Source organism: Alligator mississippiensis, chromosome 1, assembly GCF_030867095.1.
Source record: "Alligator mississippiensis isolate rAllMis1 chromosome 1, rAllMis1, whole genome shotgun sequence".
Lineage (NCBI taxonomy): Eukaryota > Metazoa > Chordata > Crocodylia > Alligatoridae > Alligator > Alligator mississippiensis.
Window position 1 is genome coordinate 177252789 of NC_081824.1, and position 20765 is coordinate 177273553.

General features: G+C 44.2%; 1 protein-coding gene across 1 annotated transcript; it reads left to right on the forward strand.

The window, feature by feature from the left end:
• The first annotated feature begins 1585 nt into the window (after window positions 1-1585).
• Window positions 1586-17889, forward strand: YPEL5 (yippee like 5). The gene is made up of 3 exons (XM_014598122.3): window positions 1586-1691; window positions 13690-13863; window positions 15695-17889. The coding sequence occupies exons 2-3, from the start codon at window positions 13723-13725 to the stop codon at window positions 15917-15919; spliced, it is 366 nt and encodes a 121-aa protein (XP_014453608.1). The 5' UTR covers window positions 1586-1691; window positions 13690-13722; the 3' UTR covers window positions 15920-17889.
• The last annotated feature ends 2876 nt before the right edge of the window (window positions 17890-20765 follow it).

Sequence of the window (20765 nt, forward strand, 5' to 3'; positions counted from 1 at the left end):
AGAGAGGTGGTGGTGGAATCTCCATCCTTTGAGTTTTTTAAGACTTGGCTAGACAAAGTCTTGGCTGGGTGATCTAGCTGGGGATGGTGCTGCTTTGAGCAGGGGTGGGTCTAGATGACCTCCTGAGGTCCCTTCCAACCCTCCTTTTCTATGATAAGGCTTCTCAACACCAATGCAACCCAGGCTCTTGGAGAGCTGCCCTTCCCTCAGCAACATGGCTGGACTGTGGGGAGCAGCTGGGTTACCATGCTGCACCCGCCCTGGCTTTCCAAGCGCAGAGCTGCCTGTTCCTGTCAAGCAGTATAGGGAGAGGTGGCTGAGGGCAGCTGCAGGCAGAGGCAGCAGCCCTAGAGTAAAGCACATGCAAGGCTCCCCACACTTAAAGTTACCATATTTCCAGCTCCAAAAAAGAAGACACCTGTTGCACAGGGGAGAAGGGGGCATATGATTGTGGGGGGCAGTGATGTGCTGGTGTCCTGCCCCTGCCCATTCTGTTGCCCCTCACTCCCAAGCCACAGGCCACCTAGGCCCTGCTGCTGCCCCCCTCACTCCCCACCTGGAGACTGCTGGCCCTGCCAGAGCCCCTCATTCCCAACCTGCAGTACCCTGCCCCCTGGGCCATGCTGGTGCCCCTCATTCCTAAGCCACAGCCCCCTGCTCCCTCCAGCCCTGCATCTCCCAGGTGCCCCTCTCACCCACACAAGCACAGGCACCAACCCGTGCTGCCGGCCCAGCCACACAGCTCCCTGCTGCCTCTAAAGGACCTCCCTGCCCCCTTCCCCCACTGGAGAGGCAGGCACATCCCCTGCCTTCCCTACCCTGCTGCAGCCCCCCTGCCCAGACAGCTCCCCCCAGCACCAGGAGCCCCCCCCCCCATACCCTTTCTCTCTGGCCCCACTATGCCCTGGGAGCTGCTCCCACCTACCTGCCTGGCTCCATGCCCAGCATGTATGTACCCCCTGCCTGCAATTCCTCCCTACTACCCCCAGCCGCAAGCAGCGCCTTGCTAGGGTGAGCCAGAAAAAACTTGGAAGCTGAGCTGACCAAAATCCCGGACATTTGATCATATTTAAAAAAAAACAATACATAGGACAACCCAAAAAGAAGGCACCTGCAGAAAACCCAGATAACCCCCTGCTGGAGGAGCCCCAGGGACTTTCTCAAGCGAGGGATTTAGGAGAGGCCCGCGGAAATCAGCTCCACCCAGCACCCCCACCCCGGGGTGGGAGAAGCCCCCAGGGCTGCGGGCAAGACAGGGCCAGAGCAAGCTGATACACATACAGCTGATTGGTGGGCGGGGCAAGAGGCGGGGCCCATGGGAACGGGGCGGGGCCACAGCACACAGGCGATGACTGACAGAGATAGGGGCGGGGCCTACGAAGGGGGCCCCGCGATGACTGGCAGAAAAACGGGGCGTGGTCTGTGCTTGCGGGGGCGGGGCCACAAAAATCTCACAGGCGATGACTGACAGAGATAGGTGCGTGGCCTTCGAAGGGGGCGGGGCCACAGAGCGACCCGATGGCGACGGACAGGGAAAGGGGGAGCGGCCTGCGCGGGCGGGGGCGGGGCTACCGAGCGCCCAGCGACTGCTGAGCGGAAAAGAGGGCGGGGCCTCGGGGCGGAGCAGACAGAGCCCGAGCGTCTCAGCTGGGGCCTGGCAGAGCCGACGAGACTCGCTGTGGCCGTTTCAGGTAACTGCCGCTCCGCCGGGCGGGCCCCGCCACAGCGGGCTCCCGCGGAGGAAACGGCTCTGCGACCCCCACCCCACCAAGCCCCAGCCCGGGCCCTCCCGCAGGGCGCTCGTGCGTCCCTTTGCGGTGGCGGCGCTGGGGGAGGGGCACCCCTCCCCCCGCGAGGTAGTGGGCGGTGGGGGTTCGTGAGGCCGTGACGGGGGTGGGGGACGGAGGGGTGGGGCGAGCCGGGCTCAGCTGTTTCCTCGTATTTGTTGTCCAGCCGCTGGGGTTGCTGGGAGAACCTCGTTCTGGGAGCGCCCAGCTGCCTTCCGATTGGCCGCCGCCGGGCACGTGACCAGCACCAGCTGTCGGGCTGCCTCCCCTTCCCTCCCGCGCTGCTGCTGCCTTTGTGCCCCCCCCCCCCTCCCCCCCTTAGGCTGCAGAGTCGCTCCCTCTGGCTGATGCCTGAGTGGAGGGGGTAGGGGAGGCCTTGCTGATGGGGTCTCTGAACCCCACAGGGCCGTAATACCACTTCCCCCCTCAGAGAGCGGCACAGCTACATGGGGCCAAGTCGTTATCCCCACAACCCCTGCCTCCAAGGATGGCTGTGGGGCCATGGAAGGAGCCGGGAAGCAACAAAGCAATTGAGTGGCGTTAGGAATGAATTGGCCCAGGATTTGTTTGGCAAGGGGGGATGCTGGCTGGGGCAGGGGGCTGCACTAGGTGGCTGCCCTTCCGGCCTTGCTTTCCTGTGAAAATGGGCTTGAAAACGGGTCCCCTCTCCACCACTGGCTGGTCTGTAAGCGAAAGAGGTGGCAGGGCCCTGGGAAGCAGAGGGCTTTCTAAACCTTTCCTTGGCTGTTTGCAAACTAAAGCAAGGGCTTGACAGTCCTGCCAGCTGGACCTGCTGTTAGTGCTTACTTCCCTTTTTCTAACCCACTGAGGGCTGAGTGGATAATTTTAAACAGCAAAATTGGTTGGAGAATCTGTTATTTTCTGTCCTTTTATTTTGATGGCTTGCGCATTAGGACCACAGGAGAGGAAGCTAGTTTAAGGATACTTGGGAAGTCATTGTTCCTGTGTGCAGAAAGTAGGAATACAGGCAGGCCTTCTAAAAATGGCAGATGGGGAAAACATACTTTCTACTACATAGTTGACAACTATCACTTCAGTGATACTTGGTCTTAAGTTTTAAAACAACTCAATTTTTTATTTTATTTTTTTAAACAAACATTTATGCTTCTTTCTGTCTTACCTTAAAGTCTAACCAGTTAGTCTCTAAGGTGCTACTCTGGCCTACCTGCTGCTTGACTTCAGACTAACACAGTTAACCACCTTTCTGTGCCCCCCACCTTTTCTGATTACAGTGATGGCAGGTATTTTGCTATATACTTGTATGCTCTCCTTTTTTCTTTTTCCCACCCCTCCCATACTTACCAGCTCTATTTATAACCCTGCTCTAGTACTATAGGTAGTAGCACATGTCTGTCATGTAGCTGTCACTTGCAGAAGTTAATGGAAGGATGTTACAAAAATGTTGAAATAAAGTGCAGTCTTCCAAGCAAATATCTTTTGCCATTTTGAACTTAAAATGTCCTAGGGATACAGGAGGTCTCAACCCCCCACCCCCACCCCAGTGATCCTGCAATGGATTCAATATGGATGAGATCTCACTTCTGTCTAGAAATTAGTGCAACTCCATATTGGTGCAGAGGTCTGCATGCACAGAGCTGGTTATAGGGCAGTAGTTTTCAACCTACTTAGATGCAAGGCACCCCTCTGTAACTTGTGGCTTGAACAGCCCTCCATTTCAAAAACTAGTTTACTTATTACAGGGCTTATCTCCTTGTAGAAGGGTCAGGCAGTAGCAGGGTGGGGGAAGGAGCATCAGCCTGAGCCTGACCTTATCTGCTCACATCTGGAGCCTGAGTCTGCCCTTATCTGCTCACACTTGATCTCATGGCCCCCAGGGTGACCAGGTACTCTGGTCGAGAATCACTGTTACAGGGCCTCAGAGATTCTTCCAGGGCTGTTAGTTGGGTGTTTTATATTCCTGCTTTTCAACTCTTCATTTAAATATTAATAATTCATGTCTTCTTGAAGATTTGTTCCATCTGTCATGAGATGTTGAAACAGCCTTAAATAAACCCTGTGTCCGTGTTTGATAGGTAACTTCTATAGTTGAAGTATTTGCTCTGTTTGCTATTGGAATGATCTCAACCATCTGATTATGATGACTTACTGCAGTAATATCATCTAGCTTTGTCTAATGGATCTGAATAACAAAAAAATCTACTTTATTGTGGATTCTTGGGGCATTAAATTGGTTATGCTGGTTGTTTATCATTACAGGAAGGGGGGTGTGTGGGGAGGGAGGCTATAGTTGTATAGTGTATTGTGCTGTATCACAAGTTATGCTAGACACGAATAAGGAAGCCAATATGGTTTCAAGTAATATGTTATGCATGGTTTTTCCTTAAGAGAGACACTTTATTTTAGAATGGCATAATTGACCAAATGTTTTTATCTTTCATCTATGAAACAGAATACAATGGTATTGTATTTGACTTAGTTCAAATTATACTTGTTACAGAACATCTTGCAACTAACACGAATTAAGGTTAATATTGGATTAACCATTTATATAACTAACATTTTGCAGGTAAGCTATAACAGTGGATAGGTAAAGGGGCTCATTTTGTAATTGAGGGAACAGCATGTAGGAATCTTACTAACCATTACATAGCTACGATCTCTTTAGTCCTGACAGAAAAATATAAATTGTTAGCCCATATAGTGGTTTACAAATGGCAGTCATCAAAATGTCACTTATAATCTTAACCTCTTTTTTTCTCATATTGTCTCCTAAAAAATCTGTACAGACTTGTCATCTTTGTTACCTTCCCTTTCTTATTTTTCAGAGTGTTTAACATATGTCTACAAGTCTAATTTTCCATAGATCTGATTCTTTGTTACTAAATGGGCTGTGGTCACTGCCTTTAGGTGTGGCTTAGCAGAAGGAAAGATTCGCATGATGGAGTTCTGAGGTATATGTGAATAGCACAAACTAGAAACGTTACAGGCTGTCTCTGACAGGCTTATCAAGTCCTCATCTGTCCTCACTTTACTAGGAGTCCCCACAATGTTATAGCAATACTTCTGAAGTTAATAATGTTTTTCTCCTCTAAAATTATCAGTTAGCAGTTGAACCTTTTTTGGACCCAGATGTTCAATTGTATTTTGGTACCAAAGTCTTAATAAATGCCCAACTCCTATCCAAAGAGCCCGTCTCTTTTTTTTTTTTTTGTCTCTCTCTCTCTTTTCAATCTATAAACTTAAGGCATCCTAAAATTATTCTAAGACCTTCTCTGCACTGGTGTGACTGAATCAGGGCAGTCTCCTATGGTGTAGTGTATTCTCAGTAGCTCTCCTATTCAGGTGGCTGTTGTACACTACAGGCATTGTAGATTTTTATGGATCCATGAATCTCTTTGTGCAGGTCAAAGCAAAAGAGAAAGATCCCTGAATACGGGAGAAATGCCAGGGACTATGCTCTGCTGTACTTGGACTCTTGGCAACCTTCTCCCGTGATATTTGTTTAAATTCTGTATCTGCTGTCAGACAGCCTGAGCCTGAAGTTCATTTTGATGAGCGCTGGTGGCAGTGTCTTGGAAAGTAAGAAATAGGCTTTATTATTTATCTAAGAATTCTTGAATTGGGGGTTTCTTTACTGTGTTGTTTTGCTTTGTAGCTTAACTAACTTTCCTTTTCTCTTACCTTCTCTAGGATGGTCTGGACTTAGTTCCACAGTGAGTATGTCATCTGAGCCTCTCTGTGGTTGTGTGAGCTTCACCCCTACCTAGGTAGGATGAGGCCCTTAGGGTATGTTTCACTTCTCAAGGGAGTAATGTCTGGAGTGACATAACATACGAAGATAAATTTAATATAGTTGGAGATATGAAGAGACAGCATCTATCTTTGCTGCAGGTCCTTCATTTGGCAAACCTCTCTTGTTTCCACTCAACTTCAGGAGAGTGGTAGATAGGGCTGAAGCAACATGCAGATTTGCAGGGACAGTCCTCTGTAGTAGTAGGGTGACTAACCTTTGCTTGTTTATAGGTATAGTCCCACAGTATATTTCCTGAAAAAATTGTTAATGGACTTAAAAAATGTTAATAAAGCTTTATTTGGCATTATCTTTTCCTGTTGTCTGTTGCTTGCAAGGGTGAACATTGATGGGAGGTATGGTCAGAGCAAGTACCTCCAAATTACAACCTGGGTGGTGTTGATGTCATCGTAAACATTGTTACCCAAAGGACAGTGAACAATGGAGTAAAGCTTTGTAGGATTGCTTAGAGAAGACTCATTGTACCATGCTGCTATCATGTTTGTACTTCCTCTGGATGCTGGCACAGCACCTGTGTAGAGTGGTGAGGTAGTGAAAGAATGGGGCTTAGGAATACTGTCCTGTGAACACCTAAAAGCCACATGTACCAGAAGTGCTTTTACAAAATTGGGAGTGAGTAATGTCTCCATAACATCCTGTAACCAAGTCCAAATAGTTAGATGGTATTACATAATGATCTGTAATAGGTATCCCAAAATTGCCAACCAGGGCAATGATTGTGATGGTGTTCTTTATGATGCTGACTACAAAACGGAAGCATGTGCAGTCAATCCATTTCATAAGTCACTGTCACTACCAAATGTGTGGATTGGACAAGAAATTAAAAGCTTTATTTTCCATTAATGGCTAAGTAACCAGCCGCTTCTCTTCTGTTTAAAGCAACAATTTAATGTTTGATCTCTATTTTAAAAATGCATATATGTTGCACGAGGACAGGCCAGTTGGGATTTGCTGTCTTGCACTCACTGGAGGGCAAAGAACAACTGGAGGCCATTAGGCTGCTTTGAGGAAAGGATGAGGGAGTGAGATGTCTTTACCCATTCTCCAGCATCTGTTTTTTTGTTGTTGTTTGTTTGGGTTTTTTGGGGGGTCCTGCCCTGTGAATACCACAAATATCTACATCTCCCACTCTCTACGGCTTGCTCAACCCACTGTTTACCCATATGCTTGATTTCTGACAGTTGTGCTGCTGCCCCCAGGGCTCTGAATATCAACAGAAAACTTGAACAGCTTTCAGAGACCAGTTATAATCATTGGCACTGTTTCTTTGTAGATGTGGGGAGACAGTGTTGCTTTGGTTCATGGTCATCTTGTATTGGAAAAGTTTTTTGGTAACTGGAGGGTTCAAACTTTTAATGAAGGTTTGAATTCTTGAGAAACCAAACTCTCATTCACCATTGTTATCTGATGAAGTAGGTTGCCACCTGTGAAAGCTTGTGCCTTTCTGAACTAGCTAAAGCAGGATGAAACCCTAGAGCAGTGCTTCCTAAATTTTTCCTCATTATGACCCCATTTCCTCAGCATGGCACCTCACTCTTAACCCACAGCCCCCTACCTCCACAACCCCATCTGCTGATTTTTGTGACACACTTCCCCCCCACAATTGGGGTTGCAGCCCACAGTTTGGGAACCGCTGCCCTAAAGATTCCAGCTTCTGTCATTTAAGTTTCCCAATAGCTCTTCAGAAAGACAGTCTGTCCTGACTTAATGCAGCCCATAAGGGTCAAAACGTGGGCCTTGGGGCTTGTCTACATCTGTGCTGGTCTGGAGCCCTGCCCCTGCTGCTGTCATAGGTAAGTTGTCTGACCTGCCAGAAGTCCTTTGAGCCAGATCTGGTCTGAGGGGCCAGATAAATAGGACAGCCCTGTTTTAAGAGAGAGAATCCAGTGTGTCCTACAATGAGTTGTTTCAGTGTCCAACACGGAGGATAATGAACTCTTCTTTTTTACCTTAGTTTTACTCTCATTTTTTTCTAGTTTCAGCTTTCATACATGGATTTATATCTTTTAGTTTTTTGCTGTAGTAAAGAGACTTTTATTGTGAAAGTTTCCCTATAAAGGTACTTGAGTCACTTTTAAAACCTCTTGGATCCACTAAATGATGCCTTTCTGCAATCTTGCTATAAGTTACCATATTTATTTGATTCCAAGATGAGGATTTTGTTCCCCATTTAACATGGGGAGGGGGAAGCCCCTTATCTTGGAATCAAGTATGTGGCAGGGGGGTGGGGGACAGGTGCTGCAGCTCTGGTCCCAACCCTGAGTCGGGACTGGAGCCATAGCTGCTTCCTGCCAACCTTCCACCCACCTCCTGACCTCCCTCTCCCCCCGGCTTTACCATTGCTTTGGTGCCAGCAGGCTTTGTCCCCACTGCAGCACAGGGCATGAAGCATAGCCCCAGCCTGGCACTAGCAGTGGTGCCAGCTCCTGTGGAAGGGTAAGCGGGGCAGGGGTGAGGAGAAACAGGGGCTTGAGGCTGCAGGGGAGTAGACACAAGGCTTAGTAAGCGTGTATGCAGGGGAACAGGCAGTAGGAGGCAAGCTGCCTGCTTCTACCCTTACTGCCTTCCCTCACCTCCTGCCCGTCCCCTACCGCTGTTTCCTCTGCAGTGGTGGGCACAAATATAAGATTATTCTCCAATAACGAAATTCTATACATGGAAAATTATAAGGAATGTATGACTTTTCTATGTATGCAATCTAATTATTGGAGGGGGTCCATCTTAAATTTGGCATCATCTTGGATTTGGGTAAATAAGGTATGTTTTCTAGAACTTGAATCACTCTCTTAATCCTTTGCTGAGCCCTTTTTATATTTTCATAATATTTTGGGCACAATATTTCAGTAATAGTTTCTGTAAATACTGTATGCAGAAGTATTGCTGCCTCCTCTACTTCAACTTCATATTCCTGTCATTGATTTGTGTTTCATCTCAGCTACACAGTTGTTTGAATGTGAGCCTTCAGCTGATTATTCACCCTTAAGTCTTGACATCATAGGTAACAGCATCCTGGAAAGCAGGCCATCTTACAGTGTAGGCTTCTAGAAGTTTAATTTGCTTTTGGCTATGTTCAAATGCATGTTTCTCAAATGAGCACACCTTATCAAGTGATCCTGCTAGATCTATACAACTGACCTGTTTCCATCTTTATTTTCCTTGCTTCCAATTCCAGTCACATACAAACTTCACTAGCAATGATTTTGTATGTTCTTTCAGTTCATTGATAACAATCCAGAGTAATGCTAGAAGTATCCCATTAAATGAGTATTCCCCATTTAAAGGCTTTTCATGAGCTTTTGGTTAACAGGTTTGTAATCTATCTAGTATTGGTCACCCTTTAAAAGATGAATGCTACTTAGGATCTATGAGAATTTCATGTGGGAATAAGTCAGCTCACCTTTATCACCCATATTTGTGACATCTTCAAAAAGAAGTTTACCAGTTCCTTTTTACCAGAACTTTTCCCATGTGACCATATTTGGACGTTTAGTTATGCTATCATCTTTTTTAACTGATTGTGTATGGTATCTCCCTCTTCATGGTTTTTGCCCAGGGTCAATTCCAGGCTAACTAGCCCTTGGATTCCAAGGTCATCTTGATTATGCTAGTTAAATATTGACAGGATATTAGCTTTTTTTCCTAGTACTCTGGAACATCCTTGTTGTAAGAAGTTTAGTGGAAATGCAACAGGAAGGCTTGAGAGAGCCTATTGGCCTTTTCCATTCTCTTGGCTGCAAGTTAGCCAGTACCTGCAAATTTCAAAATGTTCAGCTTCAATTGTTCTGTAACATCCTCCTGAATGACTGACTGAGTAGAAAGTGTCTTGTCTTATCACTGCCAGAGACATGAATATCTAATCCTGCTTATTTCCATAAAGATAACAAACAGTACTCATCAAATATTTCTACCTGTTGTACATTCTTATTAATACATTTACCATTCTTGCATGGTATCTGGCCTAAGCCGTTGTTATATTTTGTTTGTTCTGTATAGTTAAACATATTGCAAGAATTCAATCTTATCCTTCAACCCTGCCAGCCATAGATTTAATTAATACCTTTTAGCATCCATTAGCAGTTTATTTGAATTTCATCATTGCTTCATGCCGTTAGGTTTGGCACCCTTTTTCCATTTTGTTTAAAAATGACTTAATCTTTTATTGCTTTCCTGTTCCGTCTTAGCTAGGAAAGAGGGTATCTCGCTGCCTAAATTAAATCACAATGTTGAACTACTCGATCAAGGTAGAGAGTGGTTTTGATTTTTCTTGAAAGAAGCTCAGCATATATGGAATCTGAAGATGCACAAATCTGTCCTTTTTGTTGCCTAGAGTTACGTGCACTTAAATAGAAGATAAAGGACTTTGAAAGGGTGTGTTGGATTCAGAGAACATATATTAACATGTTTTATTTAGATACTAAAATCATGTGCAATGTGTGCTGCTTTATTTTATCAAATCTTACCATACAAATTAGCATTACAAGGCAACTTGCCTTTACTTCCTACTACAGTGATTCTTGTAGATGGGAGTGGGTCTCCTGCATATTGTTTGTTTGGTCTTGGCACCCTGGGGTGCCTTGAAATTCTTTCAGGGGTGCTGAGGGGTACCATGCAATGTTAGATCTGGTAGGTGTACAAACATGATTCACAAAATAGACTCAGATTTCAAATAGGAATTCATAGGGTTAAAAACATTCTGACCTGTTGAGTAATTGTGACAAAAGAATTGCTCCCTTATTTTTCTGCATTCAAAAACACAAGCGTGAATTTAAGAGTTGGCATTTTCCAAGGGGTGCCTTGTGTCCGAAAAGCTTGAGAACCACTGTCCTAATCACCCTCTGTCTGTGGAAGCATATTCATTCAGTTAGCGATTGCACCCTTGAGAAACTGAAATAGAAAAATATTGAACTTAAATCTTTCTGTGTACATTCAACATAAGATTCACAGTGTGAAGTCAGACTATGGGCCAGATCCTTCTCCACTTACTAGACATCAGAGTCTCTAACTGGATTGCTATTTTTGCAACTTAATTGTAACCCTTCCCAAAAAAGGCTCAGAGCAGCAAGAGAACAAAACAGCATAAGAGGAATTAGCATATCCAAATAAAACAGAGACCACTAAATAACATCTCAGATTAGCTTTGTTTGCTAAATGCCTGCCCTAATAAAAAGGTCTTGTAGCACTTCTGAAAGATGTCCAGGCTTGGGCACTCGTGGGTCTCAAGGGAGGGAGTGCCAGAGCTGAGGAGAAACTCCTGAGAACAAGCTCCCACATCTTTTTGCCAAGTAGATGAAACATACTGAAGGCACTTGCAAGAGGTTGTTCCTCGCTAACACAAGGGATTGCAATAGGGTAGAAGGGAGAAGGCAATCCCTTAGGTATGTAGGATCTAGGGCCTAATAAGTCCAAACTGGCACCTTGAATTTTGCCCAGAAAGCTATTGGGAGTGCAGAAACTCTAGAACTGGAGTTATGTGGTCCTGCTAGAGTTCCCTGAAAAAAATTAATGCAAAAAAGTGGGTGGGTCTTCTTCCTCCATGCTTTTATCTGCAATTTAGTTTTAAAGCTAAAATGAAGGTTCACTACAAAACAAGACACCATTTAGCAAGATGGAAGAGGGTTGCTCTTCATTGCTTAAGTATCATTTAGATGCCTAATAAGTGAAATGGGATCAAGCGGCAGCATGTGTCCATCAAATTAAAGTGGTAATAATCAGTCTTTGCTTTAGTAGAAAATGAAACAGCCTTCCTTGCACCTAATGCATCAAGTTTATTATACTGTGCTTTACATAGAAGGAGAAAGATATTCCTTTTGGATATGAAGCACAAAGCTATATTGATCTGAACTTCTATAAGTGTAGTAATAAATCTTTCTTAAAGGAGAAATCAAAATTGGACAACTTAAATACCTTGCACAAGAAAGACTATCTTTCTTATGGGACATGATCCGATTTGATTGTATTTTTGCTGTCATTTTAAATATGAAAATATCTTGGTAATTTCAATTGGCTTGCTTTTTTTAACCCGCAAAAAGGACCTTAAATTAAAAGAATTGATCAGATGCTTCAGTAACAGTGCCCTAGAAATTCCCAAGGTTGATCTGTATAAATATTTAAAGTTATTTTAAATGGAAAGTTTTTATACCATCCGTCTCCTTGTAAAACCTCTGGAGAAATGAGTTGTTTATATGAAAGAGCATCTGAATTTTAACTTGGTATGTGAAACGTAGATGGTGCTGCGTTCTGCAACAGCCAGTAAAGTCTATTGTGTTATAGCAGTGGTTTTTGACCTGCGGTCCATAGACCTGTGCGGGTCCACAGACTATGTCCAAGGGGTCTGTGAAAGATGACTGTGATCCATCAAAAGTATGCGAATGCCCACATTTACAATTCAAAAGGGTCTGCACCTTCATTCTAAACTTCCAAAGGGGTCCACACCTCCATTCAAAATATTTTAGGGGTTTGCAAATGAAAAAGTCTCTGTAATGCTGTGGGTTTCAACCTAAAAAATGACCTGGAGGGTGCTTTTGAGACCACTTATAATAGCAGTGTGTTAGTATGTGGTCACACATGATGAGCTTGGGGAGATGACAAAATAAGTATTGAAAAACAAAAGGTGACTCAGAGAAATTTAAACTGTAATTCATTTTATGATCTCGAGTTAGGTACAGGCATTCAAAAAGCCCGAGGCAGAATCAGTTTAAGTTGCATGATTTTCTGTAAGCAGCATAGTTTGGATTTGTGGCAAACAGAACACACGTTGACCCTTTTGGGGTGGGGCAGGGCAAATCTTAGACTGGGTTCTGCCATTTTAAACCAGTTTGTGTGCTGAACTTCTGTTTAAGGTATAGACCAGTTTCCAATCACTTATGCCAGTAAAAGCATTGGTCTCCAACCTTTATAAGTAAGAGATCATCTTTTGGCATTTAAAAGCAACCCAAGATCTACCATGCACTGCCACCACGCTTCCCTCCACCCAGCAGATAAGTCTGTGGGGAGGGAAGCGGGGGCAGATCGAGGCAAAGGGAGAAAACATTATTTGGGGGCGTGCCACCCCAGCAGGTAAGTCCTACCCGGCTGGTGCCCCACTCAAGTTACCCCTGCTCCAGCTTCTGCGGCACTGTCCCTCACGGCGCGGGCCTCTGTCTAGCCCCTGCCCCTTCCCTCCCCTGCAGACTGACCTGCTAGGCTAGGGTGTGTGCATGCATGCATGTGGGCACTCAGCTCCCAACCCAGCCTTGGATCGACTCCAAAAGGCTCCGAGATCTACCAGTGGATCGAGAGGCACTGGTTGGTGACCACTGAGTAAAAATATAATGTCTGTACTTGGCCTCGGTGGTGTAGCTTCTAATGTTGACTAAAATGAGTCTCATGGATTATGTTGGAATGGAGTTTGGGGGCTTTGCTAACAAGAATGAATTCCTGGGGAAGGAGAACAGACTTTTGAATACATAAGCCATGGTATCATAAAGCTGTGGTTGCAGTCTGTATATGTCTGAGTTACTGCTCTTTTCTTGGCATATTGCCTGCTGATGTACTTCATTTGTCATAATGTACTTCTCATCTTGTGCATCCTGTCTCTTCCCCCTGCCCCCCTTGCAGTTGTTCAGAACATTCCAGCTTTTTGCCTGGCTTATATCTTGTCCTGTGGCAGCAATATAAGGAAATGACCATCGACAATTACGTGCGCACAGGCTATGCTGTAAAATAGCTGGTTTAAAGAAGACAACGACTGTCTAGAACTGCTGGAGGGCCATGTTGAATTTCCTTTGTGTTTATATCAATTTGAGGAGACTTACCAGCAGTGTGTTGCAAGTCACATTCCCCTTCTTGGCATGCCTTGTGTGTGTGTGTACTTAAAATATCATACTAGTAGGATGAACGTTTGTAGAAGAGAACCTTTTCATTTTGGTGAGGCTTGTAATCTCTCTTTCCATCAAGGTTGAAGAATAAAGAGTGAATGCCAACTGTAACTGAGTGCAGTAATTCATATGTACATTTATTTATATGTTCACTAACTTGAATTGCCCTGCAGAATGCTTTGGCCTCCTGTCAGAAAGGAAGCCTTCTGTGAATTTTTTTGCATGAATGAAATATTTCTTCTCTTGCTTTTAGGTTCTGAGTCTAGATTTAAAGAAGCTTAATAAAATGGGCAGAATCTTCCTGGATCACATTGGTGGCACTCGCCTGTTCTCCTGTGCAAATTGTGACACAATCTTGACCAATCGCTCAGAGCTCATATCCACACGCTTTACAGGGGCCACAGGAAGAGCCTTCCTGTTCAACAAGGTCGGTAAGAAGTCAGATGCCTAGAAAACCCAATCTGTCAAATATTAAAGCTCACTGTGATTTAAGGATTCCTGTTTCTTAGTTAAAATTGAACACCAGGAGATCAGAGGTTTTTTGGACTGTCTTCAGATTCCCATTGGAAAGTTGCTGTAAACTGTTGAAGTGTTTTTGTTACCTGCAGTACTGAAATGCTGGGGGAACAGGGGGTTTGTAAAGTTAGCATCATCTTGCCAGAGTGCATGCAATTAAACTTTACTCCGAGTTCTCTAATGTATGGGTATGTTAATACACTTGAATTTCACTTGTCTTTATGTAAGGGACTGCACTCAATCTGACTTCCTACTAGCTCAGTATATTTTGGCACTATTATCCAAATTCCCTGTGGAAGAAACCAGTTGTGGCTTTGACCTGCAACCCCAATTTGAATTGCTTAATGTATCAAGCTCTTTAAATTTAAGAATCTCTAATCAAATTGTCATAAGTATTGTTCCTCTTCAGCAAATTATGTACACTGATTTCACCTGCCTGGTTGTTGTAAAAAGTTGAGATAGAGGTACCTCTTTTGGTTCTTGCTCAGATAAGACATGACACACGTGTAATAATCCTAATAGGTATGCTATCAAGTTTGGCTTTTTCAAGATGTTATTGATCACTAATCTCTTTCAAAGGTGAGATTTTTCAAAAGCACTTAGATGTTTACCTTGTCCCCGTAAATTTCCTAGATGGTTTTGCAAGAGGCAAGGGTTTTTGTGGGTGATGTCTTTTATTGGACCAATTGCATAGCTGAGATACAGTCAGACAAGCATTTCAATACAAGGCATTCTTTATCAGATCTTCATTAGGTGCTTTTGGAAATCCCATTTTTGAGTATTTTTATGTACATTTTCTAATTCATAATCCAATGACTAGATGTTTGCCCGATTTTAAAGGAGGCAGCCATCCAATTTTACATGCAAAGTATGGGGGCCAGCTGCTATTCTTAAGGGATTAGTGTGGTGTGGGGCCCCCCCATGCCTCTGGCTGAAAGGCCCTAGTGGCCCTGCCCCTTGCTGCTGATTTGGAAGAGGGCTCTGTCATGAGTCCTCATCCCTCACTGCTGATTTGTGGAGCAGAGTGGGGCTGCGTGACTGCCAGCACTCAGCCCATCATCAGCAAGGGGCAGGGGCGATGGCCATCTTGCCTGCTTGCTTTTGTGCTGACAGCCCTGTTCATGGTGGGCTGCACGGCCAAGAAGACTGCTGGCTCCCAGTGGAGAGCTAGCAGTTTATTTTTAGTAAGGCACGTGTCTTCCCCTCCCCCCATGGATTTTGTGGCAATCCCAATTTTGTGATTTCTGCACAATCGTGATTTGGGTAGGTCCCTACCAATGACCAAAGTCATCCATTTGCTGTGACCACCTCTATTATGAAAAATGGGTTTGGTAACTCAAAAGGTGACTGGACATCAAGGATGGTTCCATTAATAAGCTGTCACATTGTGTATTGTTGTGATCCAACTGGTAAGCCTTAGCTGGGCTAACCAAGCTGCACTCCTGGTGCCTCTTGTGTAAGTATCATATTTGTGTTTGACAAATACTAAAGCCTTAAAACATCTATCCAAGATAAGTCCTAAACAGCTCTCCATTCAGGCAACAGAATCGCAGCCTGTTGGTATAATTACGGCCTGTTGCATTTTGGCTGTTAGTGTACATAGTGCTATAGGATTTTTGCTTAAACTAATTTCATTTTTGATGGGTACCTATAATGTTCCTAGCAATTGCAAAACAGTTTAAAGGTTCTTGCCTTGGTTAGGCTAAACCTTTCTATTCTTCATGCCCTCAATTTTTCCATAGGTAGTGAATCTGCAGTACAGTGAAGTTCAGGACCGCGTCATGCTTACTGGCCGCCACATGGTTCGGGACGTGAGCTGCAAGAACTGCAACAGTAAACTGGGCTGGATCTATGAATTTGCCACTGAAGACAGCCAGCGCTATAAGGAAGGTCGTGTCATCCTGGAAAGGGCTTTGGTCCGAGAGAGCGAGGGATTTGAGGAGCATGTTCCGTCTGATAATTCCTGAAGAGATTTCTGTCTTTCTGGGTTTTCTTCACTGAAACTTAAAAAAAATTAAAAAAAAAAAATCAAACAAAAAAAAATCTACTTGCATACACTGTCACCTTAGCATCAGAGTCGGATTCATGAACTGCGGAGTGGGAAAGATGTGAGAATTTCAGATGGAACTTTCCTTTCTTTATTCCATTTACTTTGGTTTTTTACTTTCCCTCCAACAGCTGTTTGTAGAGAGAATGTTATGCAGATGCTGCAACTTTTTTTTCCTCTTTACATATACATCTCTTAGATCCAAGACCTGTCTGCAGATATGAAAGGGCTGAAAGGAAAATAATTGGGGATATTTCTTTTGTTAGAGATTGGTGGGTTTCTTTTTTAGCTTGCATAAACTCTGATATGTCACCAGAAAATATGTTAATCCTCAAGGTGACTTTTAATTTATTTTCTAGCGTTTGAGTTATCTTGAAACTTTTTCTTTACCCAGTCCTTTCATCTGACTTGCTAGTTTAAGATAAGATCCAAATTTATGATCGAGTGCTAAAGGTTCAGTGTTGGTATGGCTTGTGCTGGCCATTGTGCCATATTCTTGTTGAAGTTGATTGGTAGCACAGAGCCCATTCTTTCTTGTCATTCTTGACCCAAAGATGTTACCATTCCTCATTTAATCGTAAGGTCCCTTTCACCACATAACTGGTGTTGATTGGAAACTATCTTTGAAATAGGGCAAAACTGCTTGGCTCTCTTTCTTTTAACTAATGTAACTTATAAGCATAGTAATAATTTAAAGTAATAGTTGTATGTTTTAGTCTTGTGTTGCTTTAACAATCAGAAGCTGTGTTTGTAATTAGAGGGGTCCTCTGAGTAATTACTGTTGCAGCAGTAATTTTTTTTTTCCCCCTCCATCTCTTAACTAATTTTGTTCAAATAGACAAAGCTGTAGCAAGCTCTTGGTCAGGTAGCCTTTGTTTTTAACCCAAGACTTTGTATTTAAAACACAGCTGCTGGGGTGAAGGAGGAGAATGCCAGCATGTGCATTCATGCATATGATCTGCATCTCCCTAAATGACTAAACTTTGTTTTCAGATGCTGCTTCTGGTATCAAAACTCTTAACTCTCTCTGTGTCTCTACTTTTGCACCTTGCCATTGTCATGTTTAAACCTTTTTATCTTTTGGAGCAGCAGAACATGCTTGCCTGGTAGTAATTACTGACTATTCTGGCTTTCTCATTGTAGAGGTCAGTGGTGTCTAAACAGTGAGATTTTGCTTATGCAGTGGCAAAAATGTTGTCTATTTAACTTAACTCAGGGGTGGCCAAACATCGTGACTTAGGATTTCGCTGACAACTTGCTAAGAGTCCAAGGACTGCACCTAAATTTAATGTTGCAATTACGTACAGTTCTTTATTGGATTTGGTGTCTGCCTGAATTTTGACTTTTCTTTATAGACAAATCAGTTGCTAGTAGCTCCCCTAACAGACCACGCAAGTGAAACGTGGTATTTATTTCCTGGAGCTGCCACAGAAAAGTGGAGAGGGGAGGAATGGCAGATATAGGCCCCAGCCTTTCGTAATCATCGTTTCCCCTTGGCCATGCTTCCATATCAAACACAGTAGAGTGGAGATGGCCAATATCCTGCATGGATGTCCTGATATCCTTCTTTTGGCTGCTGGGCTGTATTTTGGACACCCCTGTCTTAAAGCTGTCATCTACTAACTTAAAAGTATCTTTATTTGAGAACCATGCCACTTTTGAAAGAGGACAGTGTCAACAGTGTACCAGAGCTATGTTTGAATCAAGTTTCATAAACAGTAGTGTACTTGTGTCTCAAATGAGTCAACTCTTACATGATTATGGTAGAATCCTCCTGTATTGTAACTTCAGTCCTTCACAAATCCAAATGCTGCCATTAGCATGGTCTTCTGCAGTACTCTTCATGTACTTCTGGTGTTATAGTACAATAAAGTATGTTTTGTCCTGAAATGTCTCTTGCCGCTTTTTGTTCTTTAGATCTTTGTGTATTTGCAAAACTGAGTATTTTGGAGCATTCAGTAGTTGAGCTCATGTCTGAGATTCCACAACCTGAGACAAAAAATAAATCCTAACTGCTCTTATCAGCTGCTCATGATACTAGCACTATGCGTGGTGTAGGAGATACAAAGCACAACTGCAGAAATAGTAGAAAATTAAAATAAAATAGAAATAAAACAAGCAGGATGTGATCTTTTTAATGAGAGGACTGCATACCACATTTCTTCTGTCTTCTGGGAGACAGGATGCCAAGGAACAGACAGGCTCAGTTCCCACCCTTTCCCACTGTTAGATTTTTAAATGGTGTGAGAGAGAGAGGGATATATCTTGAGCACGTGCGTGCGCGCACACACACACACACACACACACACACACGTATATGCACATTTGTATTAGATATATAATAAAAATATGGGATTCCAAGAAAATTCTTGCTTGCATGTATGAGCTATTTTGTGCAGAAACATTCTGTAGTACCTGAGTATATAGCAGGGGTAGGCAAAATGGTAGATCCAGCTGGCAGCCAGACTCCATTTCCCAGCAGCCCCTGCCTGCATCTCTGTAGCCAGTTTCCATGGAGATCCCAGGAGGGGTGGGGCCATGACAGTGGGGCTAGGGTTTCCAAGGAGACCAGCCCAAGCAGCACTGGCAGCGAGCTGCTTCACGGCTGGTGCCAGGATTTTGCAGTGGTGAAAGTGTGGTCTGGAGCCAAGGTAGAGCTGCGATGAACTGCTCACACCCTGCTGGAGCAGAGCCCTGATTCACTTTCAGCATGCCTGTACTCGGGGCATGAGGGCAGCAGATCACGGCTCTGCCCTAGCTCTGGATCATGCTGTCAACACCACAAAATCTCAGCCCCAGCCCTGGAACAGCTCCCATCTAGCCACATGTCCGGCCAGCACTGCTTGGGCTGGTCTCCATGGAATCCCTGGCCCTGCACTGTTATGGCTCTGCCCCTTCTGGGGTCTCCATGGAAACCAGCTACAGTGACATGGGCCAGGGCTGCTGGGAAGTGGAGTCAGCTGCAGGCCAAATCTGGCCGACAAGCCAAACTTTGCTCGCTCCTGGTGTATAGCCTCTTCATCCAGGCATAAGACTTGTGAAATACAAGACTTGTAAAATGGAAGTCAGCGCATTTCCCTATGCACTGTGATGAGACCCTTATTAGAATGAAGGGATTAAGGCTAAGTACAGACAGTCCAAAATCCCAAGGCTGAGTCAATCCAATCTTTGCACTTTAGTCTAAACTGCAAAAATTAAACTGAGAAACAGTTGGACACACATTTACCTTCGATTCAGGAAATGCAGCCACATGCCTGCAGTGGCTCAGGCCAGAAGCTAGGAGATGCTCAAGCATGGCTCTCTGGCACTTCCTCTTCCTGCTGCTCCTGAGGTCTCTGGGATTTGCAGTCCAGCATCACAGCAGCAGGACACTGCAGGGTTGCTCATCACTACTTCTGCTTCCAGGTGCCTCTGGGATTTGTAGTCCACAGTTGCAGCCAGCAGTGACTTTCAGTAGGTTTAGCAGGGCAGCTCTGTACACAGGGAAGGAGGGTTTAACCCCTGGCCCCAGACCCCAGCCAGGGTTTGCCTGGGAGGGGGGGAGGGCTGTCACTTCTCTTCCCCTTCACCACACCCCACCTCCTTCTCTGCTGGAGCAGACAGCACAGCCTAGCCCAGGGCCAGAAAGCATGCTGGGGGACTGTGATTTAACTTGAACTAGGAAGGGATCTGGGACTGAAGTTTCATAACCTGGTTTGACCCAAATCAGTTAAGTCTGATACTACATTCAACCAGGTTTATCTTAAACTAGTTTCAGCCATTTTGAAACTGGTTTATATGCACTGAACTTGTGTTTTAGGTTTAAACCAGTTTCTGATCACTTAAACCAGTTTATGTGAAACTTCTGTCCCTAGCTTAAGAGTCTTCAAGTCTCAAGCAGGATTAAAATTGTATTCCATGTATTTTGATTTACTCTTTGACTCTACATGTTACGTCTTCTACTTCAATAGTGCTGTGATAGTATTGTTGTCTGCAAAGACGGTGAGTTTGTGCCCGGTGCGCTTTTGCCAACAAACACACAGGGGTGGAGGATCCAACTTAATCTTTATTATTCCAAGTCTGCGCAGAAAGGGGGTACTTGGCGATTGTTCGCAAAGCAAGCACCCACCCAACCTAGTTGGCGTTAGCCTTATATAGTTTTCTCTCACCCAACACGCTGTGCAGTTACTATTGGTTGCTTCTTTTAGCCCATGCGCACATTACCTTAGCCACAGAACATGCCCGTACTTGCCTACGTGGCATCTTTTCTCAGCAAGCAATCTCTTATCTTACATACACCACACCCCGCCCAGTGTCAGCAAACTGCTTCATGCATTTAGCTAGATAGAATTAGAAAAAGCGTACATCTTGCGTACATCAGTCTTGAGGGAGTATTTTTGTTTCTTCAATGTTGGCTCTTCCTCCTCATGATGGTGACATTCATGTGCATAAGAACATTTCTACAGAGAATTCCACCAGTGAGTAAGGGTCAAGAGTTAGTATTTTTTCTTTGGCATGCGGAGTTTGTGTACAGTCTCACTGTACAGTATCTAGGCTATTAATAAAGGCAATAGTTTGCCACAGATTTAATACAATATATTACTCTAGATGTTAACATTTAAAACCCAGGTTGTGCCCACAGAGCAAAAAGATATGTGATTGGGAACCTTAACTCATGCTTGTTAGCAAATGGCTTGTACTCTGGATGCTAGCATGTATTGAAGCCCACGCTGTTATGTCTTCTGTGCTCATTATCCGTGTTAGCTGAATTTTTTTAGCTAGTACAT

Excerpts from the sequence above, each read along its gene's own strand:
- YPEL5 (XM_014598122.3), top strand. The coding sequence starts at position 13,723 with ATGGGCAGAATCTTCCTGGATCACATTGGTGGCACTCGCCTGTTCTCC. Across the intron at positions 13,864-15,694 it reads GAGCCTTCCTGTTCAACAAG|GTAGTGAATCTGCAGTACAG; the intron begins GTCGGTAAGAAG and ends ATTTTTCCATAG.